The sequence below is a fragment of the Mytilus edulis genome, chromosome 10, assembly GCF_963676685.1.
Source record: "Mytilus edulis chromosome 10, xbMytEdul2.2, whole genome shotgun sequence".
Lineage (NCBI taxonomy): Eukaryota > Metazoa > Mollusca > Bivalvia > Mytilida > Mytilidae > Mytilus > Mytilus edulis.
In genome coordinates, this window is record NC_092353.1 from 66,295,281 (window position 1) to 66,308,768 (window position 13,488).

Consider the following 13,488-nt stretch of genomic DNA (forward strand, 5'->3'; position numbering starts at 1 on the left):
CCTCGGTGACCTATATTTTTTATTATATTTTTTCAAATAATCTGTAGTTAAACTAAGCTATTGTAAAATTTAAGCGATTTCTGTAATTTAGTTCTTTTTTTTTATTTCGATAATACCTTTATTTCTCCTATTTGTTCAACAGAAAAAAAGTACCTTTACAAAAATGTATACTTCTTTCAAAGGCAGATTGTGAGCTCAATTGAACGGTGACCCCATTTTTTTATTTCATAAAGTTCATTAAAAAAAAAACGAAATCCTAAATTAAAAAAAAGAAGGTTTATACCCGAAAGCCCCCTAAACACTCACCAAAGCAGTTGCTAAAGACAAAACTAAGGTATGCAAACACTTCAGAGAACATTGGAATAAGCTCTTTTTAAGAGGTTTATAGCTTGCATCGAAGTGTTCGATATTCCTAAACCTTGAAGGTTAACTAGGTTATCAAGCTATAGTCATCCCTGTACGTCTGCCGAAAAAATTGTATATAAAATAGTAAATAAACAATGACTTAGGGGGTTCAAATATTCTCTCAGATGCGCAAAAAACTGCATACCAAATTTATCTGACTGTATTAATTCCCAATATACCGGTACTTAACACGTTTGAACATAAAAAGTGCTGCTAAAAAGTTTAAACAGTAACATCAATATTATGCTGTCGTCTTAACATAAAAAAAAAATTCAATGCAATGATATAAAAAAAACTTACTACAATGCATCTAACAAAATATATCAACAGACATCGTAATGGAAAACTTTAAGTCTCGGTTTGACTGAATGGCTGTAACATGAAGTGTCAGAGTACGGGGAATAACGTACATTATGGTGAATGAAACTGTCTGTGTCTGCAATCGAATGGCCATTCTCCTTTTTTAAAGCACTTGCACTTTTACCACAGAAATCGTAAGTAACTCTTGGAATCTCCCGACTGAAAAATGTATTGAAAGTAGGTTTGATACCAAAGTCTGGCGAAAAAGTTCTCCCAACATTGTCTGTAGTCAGTCTATTTTTCAATAAAACGTCTGTTGGTAATTCATCACTTAGTGACGACACAGTAAATATTGGGCTCGGATATCCTGAAAAAAAGAGGATACAAATTACATGTTATTTCATAATGATAATGTTTACATGGAATTTGCTCTAAACAAATTAAAAGATCATTGAAAAGTTTATGAACATCTAACTCGTACTTAGCTCTATATTTTGCGACTGTCTAGTTTAACTGTGACGCATACTGAATTTTACTTAAAAGGATTAATACGATTGCGAAGTAGGAAACCTGTTTATTAGGTTTATTATGCTCAATCTTTTTAGTAATTTTCTGTATACTGTTTTGTAAACTATTGTTCAATCAGTTTGATTTTTGGCAATGTTAATACTTATATTAGTGGGTTTTTTTTAGAATTTTTGATTGCCCCTTCCTACAAACAAAAATCACAAAAATACTGAACTACGAAAATTCAAAAACGGAAAGTCCATAATTAAATGGCAAACTCCAAAGCTCAAACACATATTTCTGACTTAGTATATGAATTTTCTTATGTAGAAAATGATCAATAGAGTCTGGCTTATAGCTAGCTTAACCTCTCACTTGTATGACAGTCGAATCGAATAAAATTGTAAACAAAAAATAAAAATACATAATAATTTCCGTCTTTTTTTTTAAACTTGTATTTGTTCGGGTTTTGTAATCTTGAGAACGCTACTTACAGATTATCTCATCTTAAACACTAAAATATTAATATTCTGTGCAGCATATTTATTGTTTTTAAATATACTATCGTATAAGTATGTGTTTATGAAACATTTGTGTTCACGAGTTCAAAATTGTATAAATTTCAAAACATCTAGTCAGTTTGTCTATTTTACACACTGAGGACTTAACAATACATCTTGCACTTCTTCATTTTAACATTTGAAAGCTACAATAGTAGATGAATTTATCACTTAGAAAATTTCAAATGTCCGAAGCGCTTCCCTGTATTAACATTCAAAAGCTACTCATTAAATATAGAAACTTGAAGGATGACACCACGTCAGGTGATATCAGTCAAATCCAACTAAAGTCAATTTTTCCAGAGGGGCTTTAATTTCTTGACAAATTATTAATTAATCAGCGTAGAATTTTATACAAAATAACATCATATACTTGTGTCAGTACCCAAGAAATAACGACATAGTTGATGATACATTCATGTAAGTGTTACTAATAAAATTGAGAATGGAAATGGGGAATGTGCTAAAGAGACAACAACCCGACCATAGAAAAAAAACAACAGCAGAAGGTCACCAACAGGTCTTCAATGTAGCGAGAAATTCCCGCACCCGGAGGCGTCCTTCAACTGGCCCCTAAACAAATATATACTAGTTCAGTGATAATGAACGCCATACTAATTTCCAAATTGTACACAAGAAACTAAAATTATTATGTACTATGTATTTTTCGTCTGTCTTTTCTTAATTATTCTTATCGTTAAATTTCAACTAGGAATGCGTGTCTTGTTCAAAATCTATACATGCTGATTAGTTTAAAAGAACTTCTTAAAACATTTTCCAGTCAGTCTACAAATAGTTGTGTATGAAATAAAAGAGTACTATTTATCAGAATTGCTATGTTCAACCAATTTTCTATCTGAATAAAAGGGATTTTTGTTGTGCTAAACAACAAAGCGTGAATAAAATTAAAGCACAATATTAAGCTGTCTGCATAATCAAAATGCTCATGTATTTCTATCCCTAAGTGATGCTAGATTGATTTGAAAAAAACTAAATGTCATCTACATCCAAGTTCAATTCTCTGTTTCAAATAATGTTTCAATTCGTTACTAACCTTGTTCTACTAGTTTGCTCTCATTTTTGGGACAACTACGGTTTATTTCATTCTCCGCAAACTGTAATCCATAGCACTCAATCATGGCTTCCAGCGAGCTCCTATAAAGTAAAGGAAAAGTTCATGAATTTGTACGATGATTCCTCTATCTTATCTTAGATTCGAACTTATCATTTGATTTCAGGTTTGCATTTACAAAGCCCATAAGTGGGTGTCCGTGGAAAATATGTGTCTGTTTGTCATCTATACGTTCGTCTGCATATCTCCTTCTGCCAGTGAACATAATCCAGCAAACAATTTTATAAAATCGCATACATTTTTTATATTAGAATAATGGTTTGGAGTTTGTATGCTTAGAGTGTGTATGCTTAGAGTTTTTACTTTTTATAATTTTTTTTATACTTGTTTGGTTTTCTAACTATTTTGATGTGAGCGTCACTGATGAGTCTTATTTAAATGAAACGCGCGTATGGCGTATCTAATATTATAAGTCTGGTACCTTTGATAATCATAAGAATAGACATTGCAATTTTTGTGATATCACATTGACAGAAATTGTGATGTATAAATACAGAAATTTATTGAAACAAATACAATCATAGCCACATTAAACAATACAAATGTTACTTCACCAAATGAGCATTTCGGCAATTAACAACTCTCGGTGGCTGCTCACGTTTAAACATTTTTGAGGCAAAAATCTTAAAGAAACGAAATTGCTGATATAATGCAAAAGAACTTTAAGTTTTGCAAAAACTGGTTATCAAAATCGGAGTAAAATATAAATGAGCCAATTTCCGAATTTGCCAATTTCAATGTTGTTTCAACAGCAAATTTCAATAAAAGGACAACCGTATTTGGAGGTCAGTACCAATGAAAGTATTAAGATTTTCGCTCTTGAAATCCCGTGTGGACCAACAGTTACTATCAGAAATATTGATCGTAGTAATTTGTGTTATAAATCCAAAATCGTCTAATGTCAACTATGCCTGGGGACTCGGTATGTTTATACACCATACGACATAGCTAATTACTATCATCTAGATGATACCGGCATAAACTAAATCTCTAGATCCTGTGCTACAAAAAATTAAAACATACGGACACCTATCTATTGTTGTAGCATTTTGTTTATTTTTGTTTTATTATTGATATAACGTCGACGTATATCTCAAATCTCTATTCGTATGAAATTAAAGTGTCCGAAGCTTTTTGCTGGAAAATGTTTGTTTTTTTCAAACTTTTGGAATGACATCGGCTGATGTTACAGAACTGTCTTAACTGATTATATCGGTTTAATTATAATAAATAAAAGAAGAATAATCAAGGTTAATTTAGTTGATTATGAGTTAAAAGTTCTGTTCATTTTATAAATATTAGATGAGAATAAGCAGTTAAGCCATAATGAAACATGTCTTTCACCATCAATGACACGTCTGCTAGCACATACCTGTTTTTCCCGGACTCTCTAAAACCTTTGGCAAACGGGTTTCTGGCTATCTTCAAACGAGTTATCTGTGTAAACAAATATACGGCGTGAATAAACAAATGTGTTAGGATTAGAGTTATAATGTATTAACACCTGCCAGGCAGTAGTCGTGGGAATCTACCACACTCTTGAAAAAGTCGTCACTTTTAATTTAGTTATAAAGACACCAAGTAAACATCTAAATTTTGATAATAAAGGGCTATTATGAAATTGTATTACACATGTATCGTGACATAAACAATAACTTTCACTATGATAAAAAAAAATCGGGAAATGTCGTCTCTTAAAAATTGAATAAAATGAGCAAGACTTGTGCGAAAACACACAGGGGACGTTAAAAAATGTTAGCGCTTCTTTAAACTAGATCGGTTATTGCTTAAGGTGAGCAATTTTAGGTTGTAATTATTAAGTTTTCTAATCAGGTGTTTATATCATCAATCGTGCGATAAGTCTTTACATCTAATGAATCTAAACAAATATTATCATAAACAAAACTGATATACCTATCATAATCGCGTACGTTAACGGCCATTGATGATAATGAATGAGATAAAATATGGTATTATTCAAACAAAAGGCTTCAACTTTTGTCAAATAGATATAGTTTGTTTGAAACTTGTCATTTGAAGTACTTTGACATCGTTTGGTATAACTCAGTGGGAATTTGAACCTATCCTTACATCCGGGGTATACTGATAGTTGAATTGATATCAACACTTAGACTTGATAGAGTGTCAAAAGTGATATAAACGACATGTCCTCATAGGGAATAGAATAAACATTACCCGCAGTCTTACTGAAATGTTATCAAGGCAAGATACTTATTTGCATTGCATTGTAAGTTTGATTTCAACTAATGCGTTTGAATGTCCCTCAATTCAGTATCTTTCGCCACTCTTTTGATGTTTTGATTAATTTGATGTGTACATAATTGGAATGACTAAAGTCTCTTTACTTACAAAAAGTATTGATAATAATTATATTAACTTTGAAATAATATACAAAGTATAAAGTAAATTACTAAAAAAAAGAACTCCGAGGAAAATTCAAAACAAAGTCTCTAATCAAATGGCAATATCAAAAGCTCAGTCAAACAGATAATGCTAGAATATAGGAACAGTTGTCGTCTGTTCAATTTATCGTGAAAGAAAAAGAAATGTTCATATATTTACACGACTTTTTTTATACATAGCTCCTTCTTAGTTGCCAAAATTCAACAAAATATGCTACTCAATAAATAGCCCATCCAACATCAATAAAGGGCGTATACGTTATGCATTAATTTGATTCGGGCCAAATATGTATTTTCACATAAAAAATCAAATAGTGCCTTCGGGGATTGGAAGCTGGATACTGTACAGGAGAAGTTACTTATATGGTAACCAGGCAGTAATTCCGAGTGGGTTGATATAAGATTTCAAAGCAAGTATACTTGTTAAAGGCATTTGTAGTTAGGGTTTAGAACCTCTATATTATTCAAAAGGAAAGGGTATATTTAGAAGTTTTGGGATGTTGTGTTAGTGTCATTTTTACCTTTTAGGCGAACATAATAGTTATGTTATGATATTTAAAACGATGATATAATTTATCATTGCTACGATGATTTACCTCTTGATTTTGATAGGCAGTAACAGCCATAAAAGATGTCTGCGGAAAGGATGTGACAAAATGTTCCTCGGGAATGTTTTCTATAGATAGTCGCTCAACGTGCACTCTAGGAAGAAATCTCTGCATTGACAATAACGAAACCTGTATAAAACATACAGGGTAGATAAAAAACAATAAAGGCAACAGTAGTTTACCGCTGTTCAATAGTCTTATCGTTTGAGCGAAACCAAATTCCGGGTCACAAACAAAAACTAAAATAAACACATATGAAACTAGTAATAGTAATCATTTTGGTCAATCTAAGTAAGATTTAGATATTATATACAAACAGACACGTAAAATGAATACAATTAGCCGCATTTTTGTGTCTTTCCTCTAGTTATTCTTGTATAATGTTCTAATTTTGGTTCTTTATATGTTTCGGAGTTGAATGTGACGTCCATTCCTAGTTCGCTGAACTAGTATACATTTTAGGGGACTAGATGAAGCCCAACAACGGATTTTGGATTTCTCGATGTTTTGAAGACCCATTAATGGCCTTCGGCTGTTTTCTACTCTTTTGTTATCTATGATGACGGAAGCGAATTGGTCCTTGAGCTTTGGATTTGGGAATATCATAATATTAATTACAGATTTTATACATTTTCACATCTCCTGTTGACTATAAAAACATTAATGTAACAGTCGATACATGAAATTAATATGAGGAAATAACAAGAACAACGTATATTTTGATTGTGTTTTACCTGACCATTCCGTGATCTCTCGTTGTTAGTTAGTTTTAACCTTTCAAAAGATATGATCTGTGAGTTGAGGAGATTGCCGTCCATGGGACAATCTGGGTGTGAGTATTTCTGTGGTTTAAACATGTTATCACCAGTACCGGATACCATCCATTTGGAACTACAATATACCATAATGATATTACAAATACATGATAAACTTACACAAAGATTCTGTACTATCCCTCCTTCCTGAGAATAGAATTAGTCCACTAACCAACAGTACAATCAATATGCGTTGTCTACAACCATTTTAAACAATATTTTGTACATGTTATAACATGTACGAGGTACTTTAGCACATGTTACAACTCGTATTTTTGTATTGTAAATGTTATAACATGCACAATATTACTGTAATTAATGTATAGCAACTTGTACACGACATACATACTGCTAAAATTTCCAAGTTGTGTTTCAATGAGATGAAACATGGAGATTTTATCATGCAACCGGTAAATAAACAAAATAAAATGTCTATGAAAATTAAATATCTCCATAAAAGAGGCGTGTTTTATGAATCAATTGTATTTACATAGTGCATCCTATAACACAACCTGATAGGGTAATCATGAATAAAAGGATATGCGTGCTTTTTGAAATGTAAGGTTGCTTTTGGTTTTTTTTATATTCTAATTTGTCAATTATATAATTGGTTTTAAAATGAAAATAACACTTCATAAATGTAGTGTTTAAACTTTCTGTATTCAATCTTAATCAGAAACGAGCAGACCCTTATATAAGAAATTTAATATATATATTAAATCATATTTCATTTCAAAATTATGTCTCATAGATTTCATTGCATGGCACAACTAGAGGCTCTAAAGAGCCTGTGTCGCTCACCTTGGTCTATGTGCATATCTAACAAAGGACACAGATGGATTCATGACAAAATTGTGTTTTGGTGATGGTGATGTGTTCGTAGATATTGGGCCACCCCTGTGACGCCATATTACTTTACTGAACACTCTTGCTGTTAACAATATATCTATCTATAATGCACTTTGCCTAGTAGTTACACAGAAAAACATTTTGTAAATATTTACCAAAATTTACAAAATTTATCAAAATTGTTAAAATTTATCAAAATTGTTAAAATTTACTAAAAGGGCAACAACTCCTTAAGGAGTCAATTGACCATTTTGATCATCATGACTTATTTGTAGGTCTTACTTTGCTCTACATTATTGCTGTTTACAGTTTATCTCTATCTATAATAATATATTTAAGATAATAACCAAAAACAGCAAACTGTCTTTAAAATTACCAATTCAGGGGCAGCAACCGAACAACGGGTTGTCTGATTCATATGAAAATTTCAGAGCAGATAGATCTTGACCTAATAAACAATTTTACTCCATGTCAGATTTGCTCTAAATTCTTTGGTTTCAGAGTTTTAAGCCAAAATTTACATTTTACCCCTATGTTCTAGTTTTAGCCATCGGCCATTTTGGTTGGCTGGCGGGGTCACCGGACACATTTTTTGAACTAGATACCCCAATGATGATTGTAGCCAAGTTTGGTTAAATTTGGCCCAGTAGTTTCAGAGGACAAGATTTTTGTAAAAGTTAATAGACGACGACGGACGACGGACGCCAAGTGATGAGAAAAACTACTTGGCCCTTCGGGCTAGATGAGCTAAAAATATGTTTTTTCATGAACAATCTAAGCAATTTCCTTAAACTTCCTTAAAATGACTAAAATACCTTTTCTGGTCAAAGCTCGACTTTGCCAATTAAACAGAGCGAATTTTGATAATAAAATATAACATCGCCCTATATTAAAGACTTGTGTAGACATTTGTAACGATTCTTGCTGTTTTCAGTTGCAGCAAAGTTCAAATTCAGTAAAAACATCACTCCAACTTTAAACTGTCGTCAATTGATCCTTCAATAAATTGACACAAACCTGTGATACACGTATCGGTACTTGTGTCTATCTAGCTGAACAAAGTCTATATATACTCTGTACTTGGATTTGGAATCTAAACCATGAACTTTGCACCGGACTGCAGGAAACATTCGTCTGGAAAAAATATGACAAGAATATAAATAGCAACTGTTCTTGTGATTCAAGTAAAAGTCAACAGTTTTGTATTATCTATATTGAAATTGACATTTAGTTTTTTTTCAAACCAACTATTCTCTATTGAGCATAAGTTTGTTGTTAAACTAAGTAACAAAAACTAATCATATATATTCGTAAACAAAAATACAGTGGGAAATTAATAAATTAGTTTTATAAATTATTGGAAACAAATTTATTATACCATATCATTTGGAGAAAACCTTCGAATTTTAAACTCGTACAATTGCTATCTGTTCATAATGTAAAGTAACTTAACAATTTAGGGAAGTATTTATTTCTGGCCGAGAAGGCACATAATTAAATTCATTTTTAAATGCTTAATATGTGTTATATTCTATCATACTCTGCTGTACTGTAAAAACTTATATGGGTATACTTACTTATATGATTATTTGACTGATTGTTTAAATGTAAATATATTTTACTGATGTAATTGAATATTTTTAATATTTATATTCTATAAGTTGTATTGCTTACGAATAAAAGATTATTATTATTATGAATTGAAAACAAAATTTTAATATTACTCATTTAATTTCGAAATGTTCTAAATAACCCATCATTCATTATGATGCGTATTTTCTAAAACAGCTGTTATACAACTTTGAGTACACTGGTCTCATCTTGTTCCAGGAATTTTCGATTTTTCTGTTCATTTCAATATTGAATTCAATATCTTTCAGGTTAAAAAATGGACGGAAAATTGATTTTTCGATAAAAAAAAACAATTTATCAAAAAATATTTTAAACACCTAAGAACAATTTAATGTCCTTTCTTTTGTTGCACATACAATGCATGGTCTCCTCTATTTAGTCAGATTGAATGTTCATTTATTTAATCCTTTTAAATCTAAGCTTGCTGACTCCATTTCAAAAGTATTAATCGGGATTGATTCATACACGGTGCTTTGTAATATTTCTTTTACATATTTATTAATAACAATTATAAATTGAATATAATATTATCATGACAACTTTAAGAAAAAAAAAAATTTAAACTACAGGTTCCCTCAATGGTGTAAAATTTGAATAACCATCCCCTTTAACCATTTGTTTTTACTATGTTTAAGTCTCAATTTTAATTTCAACAAAATGATATTTTCGGATTTGTTGTAACATCTGAAGTTGTTGCGTATAATATTACAATGGTCGAGAACACGAAAAAACTATGTTTGATACTACATCTTGTTTACAAAAAAAACAGCACTTGAAAACATTTAACAGAACAGATTATAACGTTATGAACAAACAAATTAAAAAGTAGATTAACATAAAAAAAAAATTACGCGTCGGAAACTTAACAAAAACATTGCTATAAACTTTAACAGAGAATTTATTTGCATGTGCTGAAACTGTTTAATTTCGACAGTAGAAATTTAATAAGGACAAATAGAAGAGTATCATCAATGTTAATCAGTTTTGGTAATTGTATCCCTTATATTAATTGGTTGTTTCCTTCAGTCAGTTTTTTTTACTGTTTTTTTAAATGACTTTTTAACATTACTACCTGTTTCGTTACACTGTTTTTGTTGTATCAAAACAGCTGAACGTTCGATATATCACTGAAATGAATCTCCAATTTTGTTTAAAGTTTTGGACTTTCAAATAATTTGGTTTCGATTATCATGGAAGAGTTCGAAATGCGCACCTGTAGCAATGCAATTAGTACCGTCAATGAAATCAATTGCTTTAATGATCTAAATTATTCTGAATATCATTTTTTGAAATATATGTTCTTAGAATACATATATATATATATCATATATAAAATTTTAAAATTCCTGTTAACAATTTAATCTCCTATACATTCTGTATATAAACTCATCATAGATACCAGAATTAAATTTTGTACTTACGCCAGACGCGCGTTTCGTCTACAATAGACTCATCAGTGACGTTCGAATCCAAAAAATGTTAAAAAAAAATCAATTTTAAAAGCCAAATAAAGTACGAAGAACATTAAGGACCAAAATTCCTAAAAGTAATTATTCTATCAATTCTGTTTCTCTTTACCTCCCAGACTTGGTAATTATCATCTCTGTTCCAAGAGCGTGAAATGAATGCCACAATTCACTCTGACAAAGCTCTATCGAAATGTTTTTTGAATGGGTATCATCTGAAATATATTATTAGTAATAATGATAAATTAAAAGGAATAACAAACGTGCTCAACTCCAAGAAACATAGTTCAGTCGTTAAATGTCGATGCTCTAAAAAAAGAACTTAAGCCTCGCCATTAGGAGAAACAATTTACAGGAGGGTTTTATTTATTTGGGTTTGCTCAAAACTTTTAAGGTTACACCCGCGAAAATACTATAACAAATATATGATGGATTTTATTTTTCGTGTTGCTTAATCTTTTATTAGTTTTCTTTGTTGTGTCTTGTGTACTATTATTTGTCTGTTTGTCTTTTTATTTTTTAGCCATGGCGTTGTCAGTTTAGTTTCAATTTATGAGTTTCGCCCCTCTTTTACTGAATTGCACACTAAAGAAAAAATATATAACTTAATTTATTTAGAAAATTAAAAATATTTTGAAGCGGCAATTACGGGGAAGAGTAAGTGAATGTGAAAATGGGTTATAATTTCAAACAGTAAATATGATAGTCCTTCGTAATTCAAAATTTAATTATTTCCTCAACAATAAACAATAAGTTTTAATTTTTAAATAATTTGAATAATAAACTTATTTAAACTCATAGTTTTGCTTTTTAGAAAATACAAGAATTAAACAGAAATATTTATACAACCGTGGTCATGAAACAAATAAATTTGAGTGATACATGTAATTATCAATCTTTAACAACTCTCTATTAATGTCGAATAAAAATAACCCAGATATATCGGATCAATCGATACAAAGGAAACGACTTTATAGAAGACACAGCTATGTTTGAATCTTATTAGACACAAAACAAATCCGAATGAATCCTAAAAATATGTAACCTGAATTGATATTATTGTCGACAGGAAAAATCAAAAGTAATATCACAAACTTGCAATCTTATCACACTGGAGACTTTTAGTTTTTTTTTATTAATATATATCTTTCTTTATTCTAACAAACCAAATTACAAAGGTATAGAGATAATTATACATATTTCAATACAATGTACTCATCATTTGGTCATTTTGAAAAGTTGGATTTATCATTACTTAACTGTATAGAAGTCTTTAATTTTAGGTAAGTGATTAGTTCGAAATAATATTGTAAAAATGTAGCGAAGGTTGGTAAACTAGCGACAACTTGTTTAATGACTTACCCAGTGTTTTTTTGGTGGTTTTTTTTTAAGTCAGAAAAAAATGTTAGCCGAGATATTCGACGATTTAATTTTTTATATACTATTATTCAATAAGCTCACATAAATATTTCAATAAGCTCACATAAATATTTAATGTTAATCTTAATATAATTTGTAACGGTAACATGGAAATTTGTCTACTTTCTTTATTCAATATATTTTTTTATTTTATTTTTTCCAGTTTTTCAATATCGTTAATTTTAATAACAATTCCTTCTAGATTTTCTTATTTATATTATCAAACACATCTGCAAGAAATATTTTAAGTGATTTAACACCAAATAACTTAAATGTTATAATAATAAACTATTTCAATATATTAAAACTTTAAAAATAAAAAAATCATTTTTTTTTTTTTTTTTTTTTAATTAATTGTGCAATAGTTCGTAAAAAAAATCAAAAGGCACTCTAACAACTTATCATCGTTCACTGAGACGTTTATATATGTACACATTTAATTTATTGACAAACAAGGTACTTACCATGAACGATCTGTGTAGAATTATGAACACACTGAGTCCCCTGGCCAGGGACTGGACAGATTTCTCCAACCCCGTCACAAGAATTGGCATTTTGCTTACAGTTTTGCAAATCTAGGCCCAGAAGATTTTCAATGCAAAATGCTTTTGCATTTTCACTGAACATTTTTCTATCGACTTTTTGCGATTATATCAAAATATATATATCTATGTTACATGTCTGAGGTGACTGAACAAGATGAAGAGTGATCCATTGGTGAGAAAAGTATAGATTTATTAGACAGTATCAAAGGACGTATCAGGTTTGACTATCAGTGTAAACAGATAAAGAAGCTATCATTGTTTCAATGGTTACAGGACCACGATAGGACATCCCACTGCGAGCTTTTCATCACTAGACTTCACTGTCACCTCAGATAACCCCCACCTCAGATAGGACATACTGGCGCTAGACAAAACAGAATAAACATTATTTCAGTAGATAAAAAAAGATATATGTAAATGTAGGTACTTTGCCAAGTTTTTTTTTAACAAATCACGCCATATCTCGTTTTATTCTTTACCTAACCTAAAATGAACTGCTTTTTGTAAAATGATGGCTTTTCCATATGCTTTCACAGATCACAACTAAAAACTTATAAAAATAGCCTTAGCAAAGTCAAATTTTAAAATGTAAGAATGTAATTTCCTTGGTCAAAGATGACCATCTGTGTTTTGGGCTATTCCCATTACATCAAACAGATGTCAATTTATGTTGTTGGCCTTCCTTTTAAGGTCAAAAGATGACCATTTATAGTTTTGGCATTTCTTTGATGGCCAAAAAAAAGGGACCTTTTGTTCTATAGCTCTCCCTGTATAAGTGTATATCTGGTTGTCTCAACCGTTGGCTATTAACCTTCTAGTATTAGAAA

General features: G+C 30.5%; 1 protein-coding gene across 1 annotated transcript; it reads right to left on the reverse strand.

Annotated features, from left to right (window-relative positions):
• Window positions 1-549: 549 nt before the first annotated feature.
• Window positions 550-12,806, reverse strand: LOC139491695 (T-box transcription factor TBX22-like). Its single transcript, XM_071279508.1, has 8 exons — window positions 12,581-12,806; window positions 10,810-10,912; window positions 8,617-8,733; window positions 6,670-6,826; window positions 5,924-6,064; window positions 4,277-4,341; window positions 2,827-2,927; window positions 550-1,072 (listed from the first exon to the last, which is right to left on the reverse strand). The coding sequence occupies exons 1-8, from the start codon at window positions 12,741-12,743 to the stop codon at window positions 729-731; spliced, it is 1,191 nt and encodes a 396-aa protein (XP_071135609.1). The 5' UTR covers window positions 12,744-12,806; the 3' UTR covers window positions 550-728.
• Window positions 12,807-13,488: the final 682 nt, after the last annotated feature.

What these genes read in the sequence shown, in the direction of transcription:
- LOC139491695 (XM_071279508.1), bottom strand. Translation starts at nt 12,743, where the DNA reads ATGTTCAGTGAAAATGCAAAAGCATTTTGCATTGAAAATCTTCTGGGC. An exon ending in TTCTACACAGATCGTTCATG is followed by an intron (nt 10,913 to 12,580) that starts GTAAGTACCTTG and finishes AATATATTTCAG; the next exon opens with ATGATACCCATTCAAAAAAC. An exon ending in GAGCAAACTAGTAGAACAAG is followed by an intron (nt 1,073 to 2,826) that starts GTTAGTAACGAA and finishes TCTTTTTTTCAG; the next exon opens with GATATCCGAGCCCAATATTT.